Consider the following 17,109-nt stretch of genomic DNA (forward strand, 5'->3'; position numbering starts at 1 on the left):
GCGGGCATGCAAAACGAGTATCTCGGCCTAAAGCGCCATTCCTTGTCGGTGTAAGGAAGCGTTTTTCGCGGGTGCCTAAATCCTCAGTCACCGTCAGCAAATCATGTTGTTATTGTTATTGACGCGTCACGTTCACCGTGACTTTTCGCGTTTGTTTGTGCGTCGCGTGCCCTTTCTTTTTGAGCCAGCGTGTGAGTCACACGATTTCCGGAAACCGGGGGCTATTGTACTGCGAATGCGCATTGAACTCTGCGTTGGAGGGTACTAGTTCGCTTGTACAAGTAAACGAAGAGGTATCAGATCATGGTCTTGTCGTTCACTCGGTCACTCACGTCATCAGTAGCAGCATCGTCATCATCATTAGTGTTCATCATAGAGGAATGCAAGTTTCCTTTATTTAAGTGCCTAAACTTTTCATCCGTGAAGCGGGTATCCTATCCATCAAATCATGTAGTGCGAAGACTATGCCAAGTGCTAGCAAGGCCGACGTAGATGTCTCAAGCCAAGTAGTCACATCAGCCATGAAGAAGATAAACACCCAGTGTGTTCATGTAACGTGCCGTGTCGTATCATACCATATCCAGACTGCAAAACCAGCAGCCAAAATGAAGAAATTGCCATCCGTGAACCTCGTGATACCATAAGAAAACCGTCCATCATACTGGCAACAACGGTTAGCAAAGTGGTCATAAGATACATCAGTTGTTCTTACAGTGGTGTAAACTGAACCATTACTTGCGTGAAGGCGGGTGACGAGGCGAGGTCCTTTTAGTTGTAATGTCCCGCGTTGAAACCATAATCTTCATGAGCCTCGGCCATGGGTACGTCGACGAATGAGCCCTGAGTGAAACCGCAGTTCGGGAAAACGTCGTGGGGAAACAGATCAGGGAAGGGACCGGCATCTAGCGGAGGCCCATCTTGTGGAGAAGACTCCAAGCCAAGGAAACCTTGGGCTTCTCGCTGTCCCGACGCGAAGAACAGAGGTGAGCGCAGGTGTACTGGATCCTCTTGCGAAGAGAAACTATAAGGACTCTCGTAAGCATGGCCCACCGAAGGGGACATCTCGGGGAGGAACGCACGGCGAGGGTGACCCAGGAGAGCTGCCTCGTCATTCTCGGCATGGTCGAAATCATCGCCAAGATCGATGGAATCCATCTCTCCACCGCGGTCGTCTCCATTGGTGCCATACGCCTCGAGGTAAGCCTGGGCGTTGTTGCGGGTGGGCATACGCTGGGGGACAATGTCGCGACCGTAACCACTGGACTTATCGGGAGGAGACTTGCGATCGATGGCGATACCGAAACCTTGACCACCCTTGGGCACATTACCGTTGAGCGGGAGGTGGTAACCAGCAGAGCCGTTGATCTTGAAATCGCCGTGACTATCATTGTTCTGAGCGCTGGTAGAGTCAAAGGTGAAGACATCACCATCAGGCTCGCCGAACTTCTGATCTTGACGATGGTTGAGGACCTCCTCCTTCTCCTTGGACTCCTCATGGACACAATCAGCGCCGGCCTTGTTGAAACCGGGAGAGTGCTTGACGACGACAGAGTTGGACACTAGAACCTTTAGCTTCACGATCAAGGACGGACGGGAATGAGTCAATGGGTCCTGACCGGAAGAGGCCTGGGAGTTCGTATTAGCAGTGGACGACAAGGAAGATGAACGTTTGTTTTTGCGCGTCCACGCCATCCTCAACGATGGAATTTGGTAGCCCTCGTCGATCTGTTTGCCGCGCAGCTTTAAGATGGCCTGCTGAAGTGCGCCAGCAGTACAGCTCTTGCCGACAACCTGGGCAGCCTGGTCGAACGGGATCTGAACACCAGTCTCACCACAGGCCCAGACGATGCCGAGGACTACGTTCTTCCAATCGTCGTCACTCCACTTGAGCAGCTTGGGACGAGGCTGGCGTGGCTTGCGAGGCGCGCCATCCTTGTTGATCTTTGGGATCTTGGATGGGGGGTGGTCCTCGCCATCGCTCTCGGCGTAATCGCTGTCACATGTGGGAGTATAACTCACAGAACCGTTATTGTTGATCGGAGCTGGAGCAGGAGCAACATGTCCGCGCACAGCGTGATATTCACCGCGCTGGTACATATCACGTTCGTAGCCGTAATGAACATACGAGTTGTCGACCTCTGGACCGCGGTAGGTCTCGAGAGGGCCGCCGTGATCTAGGAGCGCCTTTGAGTGACACTGAGGCGCAGGCATATTGCGAGTACGCTTGCGATTTGGCTTGTGAGTTGGTGTGGTTGGTTCCTCGTCGAAGAGGCTAACCATGTTTAGCTGGTTGTTGTGGAAGCGGGACATGATCTCCAATACCTTCCGCGCAAGTTACAGCAAGGGATCAAGAAACAAAGTGCTCTCTGTTTTGATATTAGCAAGAGGTCAAGCAACGGCTCAGTATGTACGCGAGAGTCGGCGCGTTGTGTGCGGGGGTGGAGAACGGAGGAGGATCAACAACACCAGCTGCAGCGCAACGAGGAAGCTGCCAGCGTGCTGCTGAAGTGGGCAAAAGGAGGGTATGGTGCAGGGGGAGCAGCAGCTAAGCTGTCGGGGGTACGTACCTTTTGGAGATGTGTGGGCGAGGGTGTTTACAGGTGGTGGGGTAGAGAGGGGCCAGCTGTGGGAGGGGACTTAGGGGAGGCAGACGAGGCGCTAGCGTTATCGAGCTCCGGAGCAGCTCAGTTACGCAGGCGACGAACTGGCTAGTAGGAAGGACGTGCTCAACGTACGCTCAGCCAAGACCACAGCAACACACCCCTTCTTCTTCGCAAACAGGACTAGGCAGCGTGAAGCACGGGAGACGCCGGAAGAATGCTCACTCTGAACTTCCTAACCGTAGCAGTCTATATGTCTTCTTTGCTGTGTCCTGTTTGGTCGAGACGGAGAAGAGTTTGTAGGTGCGGTGGCTGACGGCGTGCAGTTGAGCCACAAGGTAGGACGCTAAGGTACCACAGATAATGCAAAGCAGTCAAGATGGCACTGTCGTAAAGCGACCACCACCACGTTCTTCTCGATATGTAAGTTGGAAGTTGAAAGTTCGTTCGATGTAATTCGGTTTGGGTGCAGGATAGCAATTGACGTGCCGGAATATCAGGCGGTTGTGCAGGCTTCCAATCAAGTTGCGAAGGCACTGCACGGTACTGCGTGGGAAGATAAGGATAGCACTTGCCGATTTCCAATTGTCAATGTTGATCGGGCATATAGTCGACTTGCTGAACGGTATAAGCGAGGATATTCAGGTGAGAGAGCGACGTTTTGCTTTTGAAGTTCTGAACTTGTGGTCGCAAGAGCCTTTGTGGATGAGGAAAGGTTATGTCAAGGTAAGTTGAAGACATATATATATATGCCCACAAGTCTCAGTGACGCTTGATATAAGCGGTAACGGCGCGGATTGACGGTGTTTCGAAGCATGAGCGAGCTCCAACACGTGAGCAAAAGTTCATGTATTGTCCTACCCCGCGCTTCATACTTTGGTGACGTGGGAATCCGGGTGGCAAACTGGCGGTAAAGGCTGATAGTCGGCGTCGGTGAGCTGACTACAATCAGAAAGACGTATTGTATTGTCTGTATCCCCGTGGATGTACATTGCCTATTGTGGTGGCTACGGGCCATGAGTATTCATTGAGCCCACGTCGCGGGTCCCGTGCTAATGGTATGCAGTTCTAGAATGTTGAGTTCCAGAGAAGGCTTTTTTTAGATCCCATCTCTTTTAGTATTGTTTGCAAAAAAAAAAAAAGCCTGACCAGCAGTGTACCATCATCGCTCGATCATGTTGTGAAAGAGACGCCTGAACAAGCTGACGGATCCAGAGCGTAACAGCCGGTTGAACAAGTGCTTTGATAGATGTGGAAGAAGAAGAACAGGAAACTCTCTGGTGGACCTAAAGGCCCAAGTAGAGACAAAAGAGCGTGTAGAAAGATATCAGGACCACGATGCAAAAAAAAAAAAGACATGTCCAGACTTAGACTTGACAGAGTAAGAGAACCTCTTATATGAATAGATCTTACCTTTCTCTCGACAAGCGGAAGAAACCTACCGCTAGTTAATCCAAATACCGAATACGAACCGAATGGCAAAACAATGAATTGTGAACATAAACCCAAAGTCTGCTGACGGAGCAGCATAGGCATTCATGGTAGGCTCAGTAGCTGTGGGTTTGATGTTGTTGACTATTCAGAAAAAGGTCCAAAGACGATGGGTGCGCGCGGTGGAAGCTCTTGCATACTGCCAGCTGGGTTTACCTGCCGGAATGGTTCCCAGGCTGGAATGCTAGAGCTCTCTTAAGGGAAGATCCACATGAGCCCTGCTGAATACTTGGACTTTGGACCTGATAGTTGGTAAATGTAAGTCTCGCGCTGACATGCTAGACAGACACCTTTGTGGGGTTATAGGGCTGTCTTGACACTCTGCTCGACTCCCTAGGCGGTCAATAGCCATCCAGAAGCACGCGTTTATGAAAGGGAACCAAAGCCATCAAGATTGGTGCGGAGTCCGAAGGTACGGTGACGCTCGAACGGTAGGCGCAGTCTTGACGTCGGGACAGCATATGCAGAAGCGTACTGCTGATTGTTCCATCGAAGTTGTACCGTCATCACGCCAGTAGAGTATGAGCTCGAGCGACAGAGGATCGACCGTAACAATCAAGAGATGGCGGTGGAGAGTTATACGGCCAGATCATCTTTCTGCAAAACGATATGGCAGCTGCAGCGCTGTAGGTCATTAGAGTGCGATGTTTGTCTCCAAGCTTGATGTCGAAACGACACCGAGCCTCGTCGGAGGCCAGAATGCGAAGGACACATCGAGGGAGAGCAAATGCAAGTGTACAGCCTGCTACCATCTGAGATGCCCTTGCATACAGGTGCTTGATCAGGATTTTAGACGCGGTTGTGGAAGTGGCCCATCGCGCCGGCGGTGACCAGACATGGCGATGTAGGCAGGCGACGCGCTGTGCCGCTGAGGAGGATATCCAGGGGATCTGAACCGTAATGACACGCATGAGAAGCTCTTCTGCATTAGTTGTGCGAATGAGAAGGGGGTTCGTGTTTGGCGAAAGTCGCAAAGGAAGTTGAGGCAGGGGTGGTCAGTAAACAAGAGGGGTCTGGAGGGAGTGGGCAGAGGTGCGATTAGAGTTTCTGGCGCTAGGAGTGCGTTCAGCAGGGACGATGCCCCATCGGTTCCTGTCCTTGGCGGAATCTCGTCCCACAAGGCAGGCAGGTGCACAACATTGGAAAGTCAACAGATGGTATATTTTGGGTCTACGAATATAGTACTGTATCTAAGGAACTATCTGCTTGGGTGTCAGCATCTGTCTGTATCGTAGTAGGGTTGAGGTAGGGTTGGCTTGCCTGCATCATCTTACATGGTGTGCATTACCTTTTGAGCCCAATTGAAGAGGCGGTAGATCCAGCAGCTTTTGCCATGATGTTACAATAACCCTTCTCATCCTCTCTGATGCAGTGCGTCGCCTTCAATGCCGTTGTCTCGCAGTCTCTCCAGGGCTTGGTGTCTCCGCGGGGCTGGCTTCGCTAAGTCCTACGCGAAGGATTCGGCCCGATTCTCTCTGCTCTGACGTGGGGACTTGCATCGATGCAGTAGCTTTGTGCAATATACGTCGACGACAGAGTCGTTACTCACCCATCTGCTGTGTACAGGGTGGGGCTGTTCTTGCTTCTGAAGTCCGCCTGGATCACCACCGCGCCTCCCTCCTGAATTTCTCGCCTCAGCCCACACACCAACTTGCCACCAACCACCAGCTCCACGAAATCGACTCCACATCGCTACGACGCGTTCGCTATACGACATGGAGATGAAGACTCGAGCCTCTGAGATGCATGTGTCTTTCGAGTCCGCCCAGCGACCCAGCCGCTGAGATGGCTCCCCATCAGAGGACATCCTCCTACCCGCCGTACACCCGCCACGACGACCTCGACTGCGCCTTGCAGCTTTCGGCTTGCCGCTCGCCTAAAGTGGCACCTTAAAGAAGACATACGGTGGTATGATACCAGGTAGGGCTGTTTCAGGTCGAGCTGGTGTGCCTCAACGCGACGACCCGCCTCACCCGGCAGTCCGCATCGTTCTCCCATTCCCAACATGCCTGGAGACAAACTCTCTGGGGAGCTTGGTAAAGGCAAAGTAACACTGGCTTGCTTGCGCACTTCACTTCTGTCGCCAGGTTTACAGCTTCACAGTCGCCGAGCCTCGAACAAACTTCGAAGGTGTCTCCAAGCAGCGCCCACCTTGCATGCAGCCTGTGTCAGATCACAAACCTACCGCCCGAACGCTTGCGATCCCATCGCGACTCCCTTTACACCTGCGGCCACTCTGCCCGCTCGGTCCTTTCGCTGTTGAGGATTTGAGACCCCCGCGGAAGAGACCTCTCGCTCGGCCAAGCTCCGACTGAACATCTTCCCCAGCGTAGGAAGCTATAACGCCTTCGAAGAGGAGAGTGCAGGACAACCAAATATTAGCCACAGGTTACTTGAGTACTTGGACAGCCTTGTTGGCTTCCACCTTTGGCTGCAGGTATCCACCAACCTCCGTTGGCGATGCGACAGTATAGCTCTGACTATGCTGACCCTCCGGAGCTCAGCTTCGCACTGTCACCCTTGCCAAAACCCTAGGTAATACTAGGGCAAGACCTCTCTCTGTCTCTCACCACAAGCGTGTTCGCCAAAGCCATGCTGGCATCGCCACACCTCCAAGGGATACCAATCGAGTTCTCTTCCCTTGCCTGCATGGGCGTCCTACGGCCGAAGGTTCATGAACTACGATCTTCATTGCGCATCGATATCGAGTACGCGGGTGCCAGCATCCCATGCTTCGGCTGTTTCGAATCGACACAATGTTTGTCTCTGTCTTGCAGAAGATCTGGCAAGAGAAAGTATCGGGTACCTTACGGGTTGTGAGCCACAAAGGGAAGATTGTAGCGATTACTCGGTTAGCGAATTGATGTACCATCTTGCATCATCTCGCTGTTGTTCGTACCGCGGAAGCTCGCAGACATGGTCTACACAGTTACATTTCTTCGTCATACGACGACTACGATGCATCGCTCTGTCGATACATAGCCCTGCATCAGAGGTGGAATTACCGATCGCAAAAGCTTTTAGGATTGCATGGCAGAACCAGTCGACCGAGGAGAGCAGGGTCAGATTGGCAGATGATGCGGAACTCGTATCGAATAGCTTGATCCCTGTTACGATCACAACTCTTGTGCATGCTCGAGGCACATGAGTACATCTCTAGTCTTGCTGCAAATCGAAAGTTGCGAAACCTTTACCGTTCAGAGCGTCATCTACACTCATATTCGCATTGAGTAGGCTGGATTTTCGATAGCATCACTACAACCCAGCAACAATGCAAGGCCTGCGTCTGGTGCGAAACAAACTATTGCAGGACGATCAGGCTTTATGGGTGTTCTGCCCAAGCAAGACGTGGATGCTCCACAGTCTGACCTTCAGCGAGCATATCATCTCCCAGCTGAAGCTGCCACCGTAGATCAGAGCAACAGCAACTGTCCACCATCTCATCGGCGCTGATCTTGTCCGAACTGAATGCAGAAGCTCGTTCACGACAGTCGTGACAGCTTGTGCCTAAATGTATCGCTCTGCGTTCTTCCACGCGGCTCATCGACGAAGTTGTGGCGAATCTTGCATAATGCTCGTCGGGTCGACAAGTACATGCCAATATCTCACGATCAGTGAACCAAACTACCCCGACGAGTGACCACTGGGTACGGTATCCGGTGTAGTCGGCAGAGAGGTGCTGGAATCACGCATCTCGGACCGCCGGTTAATAATGTCGGTTTTCTTTACCCGCCTGGTCCCTCTGGTTCCGGGCTGGCAAAGTCCTCCAGCCGTTGGCAAACTTACTCGGAATCTAAAGTCACCAACCTTTTGGCAATACTGTCGAGCCATCCCCTCAGTATTAGGTCCAAAAGAGCAGACCCATAAGTCCAGCGATCACGGTTGCTTATCGGCCGTCAACACCGTACGTGTCCCTCGCGAGTGCGTGCTTAAGACTCCGTTCACTAGGGCATATCGGCAAGTTTGGCATGGCGACATGGCAAACAAGTAACCTGCAACCCCACACCTTAAGAAGATGTCAAAAAGTAGGACGTGCGAGCAAGCCTGATGGCTCTATGTATCGGCAGTCTAAGCTCTCATTCCAAGCTCTTATCAGTCATGGCTTCAACGTTCACCAGCGTTATGGCGCCCAACCCCAGGAGAGCTGTCCAGTCAAGCCAAAGTCAGTTTCGCCAGCGAGATATCCGTCTAGGTCTTCATGCGGCGCCACCAATTATGACATTGGTACGGTAGTCGCCACGTCGCAGTCCGTTGTTTCAAGCTCCAAGACCGATGATCTTGTTCCTGTACGTCCGCTGAGTAGTCGCTCACCGGTGACACGTGAGACATCGTTGATCGAAGCTGTTCGCACAGGCTTCTCAGTACCGATGTTCCCTGTGGCCGAGAGGTTCATGGCGCTGGAGAGCCATAGTCAGGAGACTTCCGCCTGCCTCATTACGTTATGTCTGTGTGGCGTTCGCGTTGTTGTTCGCGGCGACTCGTGGACCTAGATCGATTGCGACAAAGCTGTCGTTCATGGCGGCGTGTGTTTGGTATACGATACTGTCAGCTTGTGAGATATCTCTATTCTACAGTTGAGGGATCGTCCGACCTTCGCGTGTGCAAGGCTTTACCCCCGCCCTTGCGCTTGTCCGGCGATGAAGAAGGATCGTGTGTCACGGCGGCTTCCTGTGGGCTCCGGAACTGCTGCAAGCAGTCTGATGGATCTTGTGCTGTGATTTTTTGCCTGGGTATCGCTTCCCGCCGCCTGTCTCATGGTGCTGCGTGGATCTGGGCGCGTTTATCGTGCGCCTGACAGGGCGATCCAGCTTGCCGATGTTGCTTCCGTGCATCCGTACCAGCGAGGTAAAGCAGGGCGCCGATGTAGCGCTCGTGATTGAATGCCCCAAATACGAACAATTCAAGATCGATCGTTGCTGTTGTGGAGCCGATCGCAGCGGTGATAAAGACTTCGCGGACAGGCGGCGTTGGGAGTTTTGGAAATCTGCAAAATCTGCGCTCAAGGCAGCCCGACGGAAAACGAGTCGCCTTCCTCTCATCGTTACGTCTTCTGTATTAGACGCCTCTGTCATGACAGCACTGCTATCGCGTCGTCGCGGTGGGAGGTATTGGGGTGGTGGAGGTGATGGAGTGTGGATACCTCGGGGGTCAACAAGACTCGCACTATGTGGACGTGAGAATCATCATGCGAGCGGCGCAACAACGAAAGTCGCACGTAGAGCTTCCTGCGTATCGGGCCTCTTAATGGGGACGTCACAAGGATGGCGATGCAGGGGGGTCAAGATCACTTTAACAGTTTGTGCACTTGCCGTGCACCTGCGCTGCGCATGCAAACATGAGGCTGTGCCTACGCAATCCGATCAGTATAGCGAGATGGAATGTCTCACTCGTTCTGTTCCTCCCAGACATAGGCACGGAGTGCGCTGATGTCTCGCTGCGGAACGAACGTTGGAGATCTCTGATCGCGCCAAGATGCCTTGAGACTTGTTGTGGACGGAATGCACATCGAATTGCAAGACGTAAGACCGCCCTTGAGGGGTTGTCCGTAGCCGGGCCTGTAAACGCCTCAACGCAGGATGATGGACGAACAAAAGCAAGACAGCCAGGAAACGGTGGGAAGCAAGGAGATGCTCGTCGACGGCTTCTCCATTGGTCACGCAAGGTGCTTGGATGTGACCCTGTCGCCGCCGTGCCTGTCCCACACCCCCGCGATGCCAATAATCCGGCCTCGCTAAAGTCCTTCACCAAACACACCGGAAGCGAGTTCCTATCGCGATATATACAAAAGCCTTCTGAAGATTTCCATCAAAAGGTCCCAGGTGTCGGGTACCTGGCAGCATACCTCGGCTTCCAGAAGTCCCTTCATTAGTTAGAGGACTGGAACTGTGTATTGGACACAAACAGAAGCTAACATAAACGAACCTAGGTTCGATACACGGTCGCTGCGGCGTGGTGTAACGAGCCCACTATTTTTGCCTTTTGTTTTTGGTGTCTCCTATGCACCAAAGACACTAATTAGGCTACGTCTGGGCGACCCGTCTACAGCGCAAGCTTAGATGCTTGTGTATCTTCTTTTGCACCTTCAAGCATCTATAAATGCTCTGTAGATCACGCAATGCTTTGAGTCATATACGGATAGTGTAGCAGACAATAGGCATGCGCTATTTTCCAGCTTACTATGGCGCATTGTAGTCTTGCAGCCACTTCTACTTGCGCTATTTGCGCATGTTTGCTTGCCCGCATTTTTTAGGGGAGGCGAAGACAGACAAGCGGGCATCTGTTGCAGAGGATACATCGCTGGTCGGCAAAGGACTTCTAAGCATCTCCGCATTTAAGGCATCATTGCGGGCTCCTTGAAAGCGCTTTAGGTTCGAGACCAGATTCAGCATCTGGATGCAAGCGGTGGCATGCCGAAGTTGTCTGGCTTTTGTGACTGCTGAGTATTGGCTATGTCTGTTGTTGGAGTTCGAACGACCAGCCTTATACTATCGCGACGCTGCACCGCTGCAACCCGACATGACCTCAACATCAAGGTCCCAATTTATCGGTTATGGTGCGGACTTTAGCGGTCATGAATCTGCCACACGATGTGAGCTTGTCAGGGGTTGCCTAAACGTAGTGCAATCTTGCTGTTCGCCGAGCGGCACTCAACTCCAGGACCGCGATGAAGTGCATAGCGTGGACATGGTCTGCAACAACGAAGTTTCTGCAATAGATCACTATTGAAGGATAGGCGGAGATGACCAAGGACGTCAGCAAGCCTCCGGCATTCTAGCAGCGAACATATGGGCAGCTAAACAACCTGCAGCTTTGACATGTTGGTATCGAGTGGCAAGCGCTTTAAAAGCATTTCACTTTACGCCCTTCGATACGGAGGTCCCTTATTGGCCTTCATTGCATCGTCTCATGTTTCCATGAAGAGGATGTCTGTTGTGCAATGACGTCTCCCAGCAGAATATGTGGTGATCAGCTACTTCGGGGGCTGGCTCGACAAGAAGCCCTCATGAAGCCGGTTTTATGGGTCACGCATCATGGTGCGTCTCTTACGAGTCCGCCATCGATCCGCAATGATCAAGGAACAGCGTCACGAAGTATGACTGGCTGTGCTCCAATTCAACGCCCTTTAACTTTTTGCCTTAGCATATATCATTTCAGAAGTATGTGCTTTGTCCAAATCGTCTCGAAATTTCTTCGACAGGCCATCTCCTCTCACCCGTTGAATTGGGTTTCGCTATGTTCAGGGGTGAGAGAATCTCTCACCTTGGAGGGCCACATATCGTATCCGTCTCGCCCCAGCAAGAGGTCAATCCTTAACGGAATCCTGCTGCTGCAGTCGGCATTTTGTTCAATACTTCAGGACTCACCTCAATCCCGCCCTTACTCTGTCGTCTTCTGCTCAGAGGTAGTCAAGCCTAACTCGCCCGGAATCACGACTTCAACACCTACGCCTCAGGTATTACCTGACCCTGTATGCAGGATGGGTCTATGCTATACACGTTCATTTTTCTCGGCTTGATGCATCGGATTCTGTTACCAGCCTGCCGCCACAAAGATGTACCGGTTCAAGAGAAGGCATAGCTCATCGCGTATCAAGATTTCGAAGCTTACGACTGCGGACATTGACTCTTGAGCGTAACTTTTATAATGCCCAAGCCTGAGACATCACTAACGGTATCGCATACTACCAATGAGTAACTCGCGATATCACGGACTCAAGGCGAGGTGAGCAACAACGAGATGCCGCTTCGTGTGGCCGCCTTCACCATAATCTGTCTCAACCTGGTCCGGGTACTATTACGGACGCGCATCGAATGCGTTCACGACTAGCAGGCATCCTTGCACTACATGATGGCAGTTATGTCTTCTCATCTCGATGCACAATGTTGTTGGATATATGTTGTGGGCATGGTCGTGGGTGCAGGCGTGGATGTGCGGACATTCGCCGCCGCATATGAGCTACGTCAGGCCGGATTGTCATGCACCGCAAACATTACGATACAAAATACTCTCCAATGCTTCAGGAGATGCGCGACATTGAGACGAGCTTGAATCTACCAGACTCGACTTGCATGTCATGGCTGGTTGTATGCATGGCCTTAAATGTCACACACGCTCTGGAACATCCAACAAAGGCTACAGGGACGAGCTCAACGCGACGAGCAGCACCTCGCCCCTAAGCGGAGCTTCGTCTTACTGGCAGACCTCTGCCTCCTCGCCGCCGTGGTCAATGTGAAGCAGTCTCTGCCCTCGCCGCCGCTGCCCCGCCCCGCGTAATCCCCGCACAGCCACGCGCCCCTTCGCGCCTCGGAAATCAACAAAGGCCACCGTAGCAACCTCGAAGTCCTTTGGCTATGTAATTGCTCTAATCTTGCCAATATCTCGTACGGCGTCTGGCTCGTGTCCCGGCGTCGTACCCTCACCGGTGGCGGGTCATGGCCATCGGCGTTGTAAGAAAGCAGCGCTAACTCGTGTCGATCCCAGGTTCGATACACCAAATAGGCGGTGGAGTTCCCGCGGTTGCAAGTCCGTAATTTTTGCTCTTTTATGTTGTCTTTTTTACACCGCGAAAGCTTAAGCAGAGCGTAGTGCGACTAGAGGCTGGTGCAGCCTTGCCTTTTCTCTAATTACTTTTCCACTGCTAAGGTAAGATGTGACATCTATTTAGAGGCAGGTGCAACCTTTTGTGCTTGTGTAGAGCTCCTCTTTTATGCTTTCCTCGAGAGGCGGGTTGGTTCAGCACGCCCGCTCTTCCGAGTCTTCGCTTCTGCCGCAGCAGCAACTACGTTTGCGAAGGACGTATACCTGTACTTTGCCTTTTTGCGTCTAGAGACCAGCCTTATACGAGACGCAGCTCGGTACGTGGCTTCAAGATAAGCTGCTTTGACAGCAAGCCTGCGCTTGTTGGCTTGGACGTGGCATGCCAGCTGAACGACTTGAGCTCGGGTGACTTAGGCCAGGACGCGGGAGCGGTTTGGTCTCCTTCAAGCACAGTATTGGCATTATTGCTCTATGCTTGCCCTCAGGAAGTACTACTGCAATTCTGTGGCTACGATTATGGAGTGTCACACGTGAGATGACAGCGATACGCACCGCTTGGTCGACTTAAGAAGCATCAAACTTCACCTTGTCGCTGTAATATTCGCCTTGAGGGCCTCGAGGACACCTGACGGCATGTGCAGCACAAAGGTATAGGCATCACGTAGGCCTCACGATCCAGCATGGTGTTCACACGCCTCAAACTTTCATGACATGGGTACTTCTGCATCGCTGCCAAGGTAGGTATGATCTCCTCCCTATTCATATATCTTTCCTGTCTCGTCTACCCATGTCCGTTGCGGTCTTGTGCCGCAACGCCGTTGTCCAGGTCCCACGAGCTATCCATTACGCCGTGTATCACCCCATTTATGCCCAGGTCTAGTGTGGAGCGAGCTTTTCCAAAACACAGTATCTCCAATCATCCGGCGCAGCTCTCTAGCGCGAAGGTACTGCCAATGGTGCCAGTATGGACTGTCGCGCCAAAACTCCTTGCCCTACCGCCACTATTCCTAGGCATTGCGTATTACGGCTGCTGCTCGGTTGCGGAGTCTGAAGCGCTCGCCCTGGTTTGAGTTGTCGCCGTAGTCGGCGTACTCAGATCGCGTCGAAGCCATGTGAAGTGCTCGCTGAAGCCTTTCGCGGAGGGAAGTCAGCCTTTTCAGCAACTTGATCTCGTCTTCGAGGTCCCAGTCGCGGTCTTCGGCCTCCAGGTTGAAAGTGGTCTATTGCGGAGGATTGGTTAGCTATGGTTTGCTAGGCTGAGCTGATGAGCCTTCAGATCCCGACTTACCTGAAGTTTCAAGGCAGCCCAAGCAAGCACCCCGTCTGCCGGAAAATATCCCCGTGTCTGGAAGAAGGCGGCTCGATCTCCCCAGTAGTTGGCCTTGCCGTCAAGGGCCACGACCTCGCGCCGTATATCTTCGCAACGGACCATCTGCGCCAGCTCAAATCTGCGCGTCTCGGCATGGAGCCACCTCGCCGCGTCCACCGCCATTTTTATCCTGAATGGAGGCATACCCGGTTGGTATGTACAAGTGTCGGCTTCGTGTACAGTCGCGGGGTCCTTGCTAGGACGGCGGTCTGTCGGGTAGCGAAAGATGTTAGTCGCGGATCCGCATTGGCTTCTGCTCGAGCGAGAAACTTACTATGAGCTTTGGATAGATATCCTCGCCAAGACACCAAAGTCTTGGCCAAATCGGAATGTGGTGGTGCGTGTATGTCGCAGGGCAGCGAGAGGGAGTTGCGCCTTGATAGAGGCATCGCCAAAACGACCTGACGCTATGACATTTCGACTGTACTCGTCAAAATCTTACGCACCTGTTACAGAAGGATCTTGCGTCTACGACGGATCGCACGGCGGAGAGAGTATGCCAGGGCCTGCGAAAGCGTCTCCCCAATTTGCACGTACGTACGTCACAATGCAGCTACTATTCGATGCTAAGGAGCCGTTTACCTCCGGACGAGACGCAAGAGAGCTGCAGTCCGAAGCACGCATGCCTTTTCCAATTTATTCCGTGGCGATGCGCCTGAAGCCGCTTTTCTTCTCATAACAACAATCTTACATGACGAAATCATAATTCACACCCGGTCGCGACTCTTCATCTCCTTGGCATCTTCTCTTCGTCTTACTCCTTTACTCCATCGCCCACGTGGCTCTACTTTCTCTCTGACTACTGCCTCGTTCTATCTCATATTTTCTCACATCGTTGGGGAAAGGCATCTCGTGGAAGAGGTGTACGAATTGCTGGCGAGCATAAACGGGCACGCAAGCTTGCAGAGCATCTGTCGTAGCGTAGAAGAGCTATAACCGTTGCAACCTCGGGGGTCACAGATGATGAGGAGGAGGATGCAGATGGATGTTTGGCGTGTTATTGATTCGAACACTAATAGAACTATCTTCACTGCTTCAGGACGTATATAAACATGGGAAGGTGATGCTGACTGCAATGAGTCTACCTAGGTAGTCACAGCGAACCAAAGTGTGCCAGTAGTACAGCTCAAAGGTTTCTACGGCCTGCACTCCTCGTCCGTGAACAGCGAAGACCCGCCCATGTTCTCGTCCATGTAGTGTCGGACGCTAATCGTAGAATCTAGCTTGTGATTGAGCAGCTGGTATCGCTTACCTATCAAGGCGTTAGCAAGAACATGAAGTTTTCGAGCGCGTAATTTAAGACGCTGCGCTAGGTGCTTCTGTATATCAAGGTTGTAGCGTGCTGTTGCCGATTTCCCAGTCTATATTGCTGACATGTGTGAACGAAGAATTGACGTACTAATCATACATCAGCGAAACATCTTGAATATATCAGTAGTACGAGACTAAACCGAGTCCAACCCGCTTGCCGCAGTCAACATATCCATCCTCAGTAGGAGACATACCGAGCTGTTCCTGGACCTTCTTGCGAGCGGCAGTGAAGATCACGAGCTTTTCGACCTACTTTCCAAGGTCGTAGTGCTTACCGACCGCCTGCTCTGACCAGTATTCCTGCAATGGTTCATTAGCGAAATGTCTATTCGGGGTGATGGGTACTGAATGGAAAGATGGCGGCTCGTCCCTCCAAGTACATATAAGCTGATTTTGAGCCTCCTGCCTGCGCATTCCATTTCGAACTGACTGGAAGAACTCTCGCTCTGTCCGATAGTGGAGGGCCTTGTTGTTGTAGGTTACGGTCTCGTGCTGCAGGTCGTCGCATAGACGCATCTTCGCGTGCTCTTGGCGCTGCTTCTCTTGCCAGAGTTTGCGGAGACGTTCTTCAGTATTGGTTGATGACATCGCGGTGAATCGTTTTCGACTTGACGGTAGGATAAGCGATAAGGTCGAGGGGCTACGGAAGGAGTCAGTAATGTGATCTCACGAAACTTGCCCCTGCAAAAATGACCTTGAATAACTTGTGGTTGTTCTAGCGACGCTCGTGAAGAACTAATTGAATCAATTGGAGGGTGGTGTGATCTTTGTTCAGAAACTAATCAAGAGCAATGAAAGATTGTAAATCTAGTCCAGCCGGATTCGTCTGAAGCTTTCACTGTCCCCGAGCACTGAAACTTTCGTCACAGCGCGGAGGCACCTACCTGTGACACGAAAAGTTACGATTGTAGCGGAGAGGTCTTGGGCGATTGCTTCGTGGTTTAAGGGAGGTTCCATAATGCGTGCACAACGGGGTAGCAACTCTTAAGCCGATGGCGCTGCGTTGACGATTTACCACTTTTTCGCTATTACTTTACGACTAGTAAGGCTTGTGGTCGCCACTTTACATTCGTATATAACGTCATCGTGCTCGAAAACGTTCTCCTGGAAGTACATGGACGCTGACATGTTGCGAACGCAGCGTGACTGAGGGCATGGCGGGATTATCATGGAAGCTAGCCCTGGAGAGCTGAGAGATGCGATCAGCGAAAAAGGAGCGCAGAAAGAACGGAACGTCTTCGATGTATTTTTGGCTATCTTGTATACCATAGGGATGCTCTGCGCAACAAGGTAAATGAGCCCACCTTGGCAGTCTCCATTAAGATGATCTGCAAGCGCAAGGAACATGCCGAGTCCTTTCCCGACCTACCACGTTGTCGCGCCAATATCAGCATGGCGTTTTGACTTGAACGGAGGATTCGATACAAGATATTTCGATAAATCGACGTAAAAGAACATGTGCACATGTCATGAAGCGTGGACGAACATCGCAGGATGGTGGTCGAGGAGCTTCCTGCGGTGAGTCACCGTAGCTCTGCTGGACGTCGCATGCCAGCCACAACGACTGCGACAGTACCATCCAACATTGACATGTCTAACCTGTCCTCTGAGGTTAGAATAAAGATACAGCTAAACATGGGCAGCAGGGCCGAATGCCAGTTGTCATGCGTGCCGATCCGTGGTAACTCTCGGCTCGTCGGGGGAATGGCGCGGGCGACACTAAGCCTGTTTCTCCACTAGCCCTTCTGCCATTGGGTGTCTTCGCACACATGCCACAGCGACCCTCTTTTAACCTCTCAA

General features: G+C 52.2%; 2 protein-coding genes across 2 annotated transcripts; both read right to left on the reverse strand.

The window, feature by feature from the left end:
• Positions 1-404: 404 nt before the first annotated feature.
• BKA58DRAFT_460471 (uncharacterized protein) lies at positions 405-2,310 on the reverse strand (the record flags this gene model as incomplete). The annotated part of the gene is made up of 1 exon (XM_046174765.1): positions 405-2,310. One exon carries the CDS (start codon positions 2,308-2,310, stop codon positions 769-771), a length of 1,542 nt encoding a protein of 513 aa, XP_046023309.1. The 3' UTR covers positions 405-768.
• Positions 2,311-4,495: 2,185 nt separating this feature from the next.
• Positions 4,496-4,873, reverse strand: BKA58DRAFT_388392 (uncharacterized protein). Its single transcript, XM_046170645.1, has one exon. It carries the CDS (start codon positions 4,841-4,843, stop codon positions 4,598-4,600), a length of 246 nt encoding a protein of 81 aa, XP_046023310.1. The 5' UTR covers positions 4,844-4,873; the 3' UTR covers positions 4,496-4,597.
• Positions 4,874-17,109: the final 12,236 nt, after the last annotated feature.

The sequence above is a fragment of the Alternaria rosae genome, assembly GCF_020736505.1.
Source record: "Alternaria rosae strain MPI-PUGE-AT-0040 chromosome Unknown BKA58scaffold_7, whole genome shotgun sequence".
In the NCBI taxonomy this organism is placed as follows: Eukaryota; Fungi; Ascomycota; class Dothideomycetes; order Pleosporales; family Pleosporaceae; genus Alternaria; species Alternaria rosae.

Excerpts from the sequence above, each read along its gene's own strand:
- BKA58DRAFT_388392 (XM_046170645.1), bottom strand. The coding sequence starts at position 4,843 with ATGGTAGCAGGCTGTACACTTGCATTTGCTCTCCCTCGATGTGTCCTT.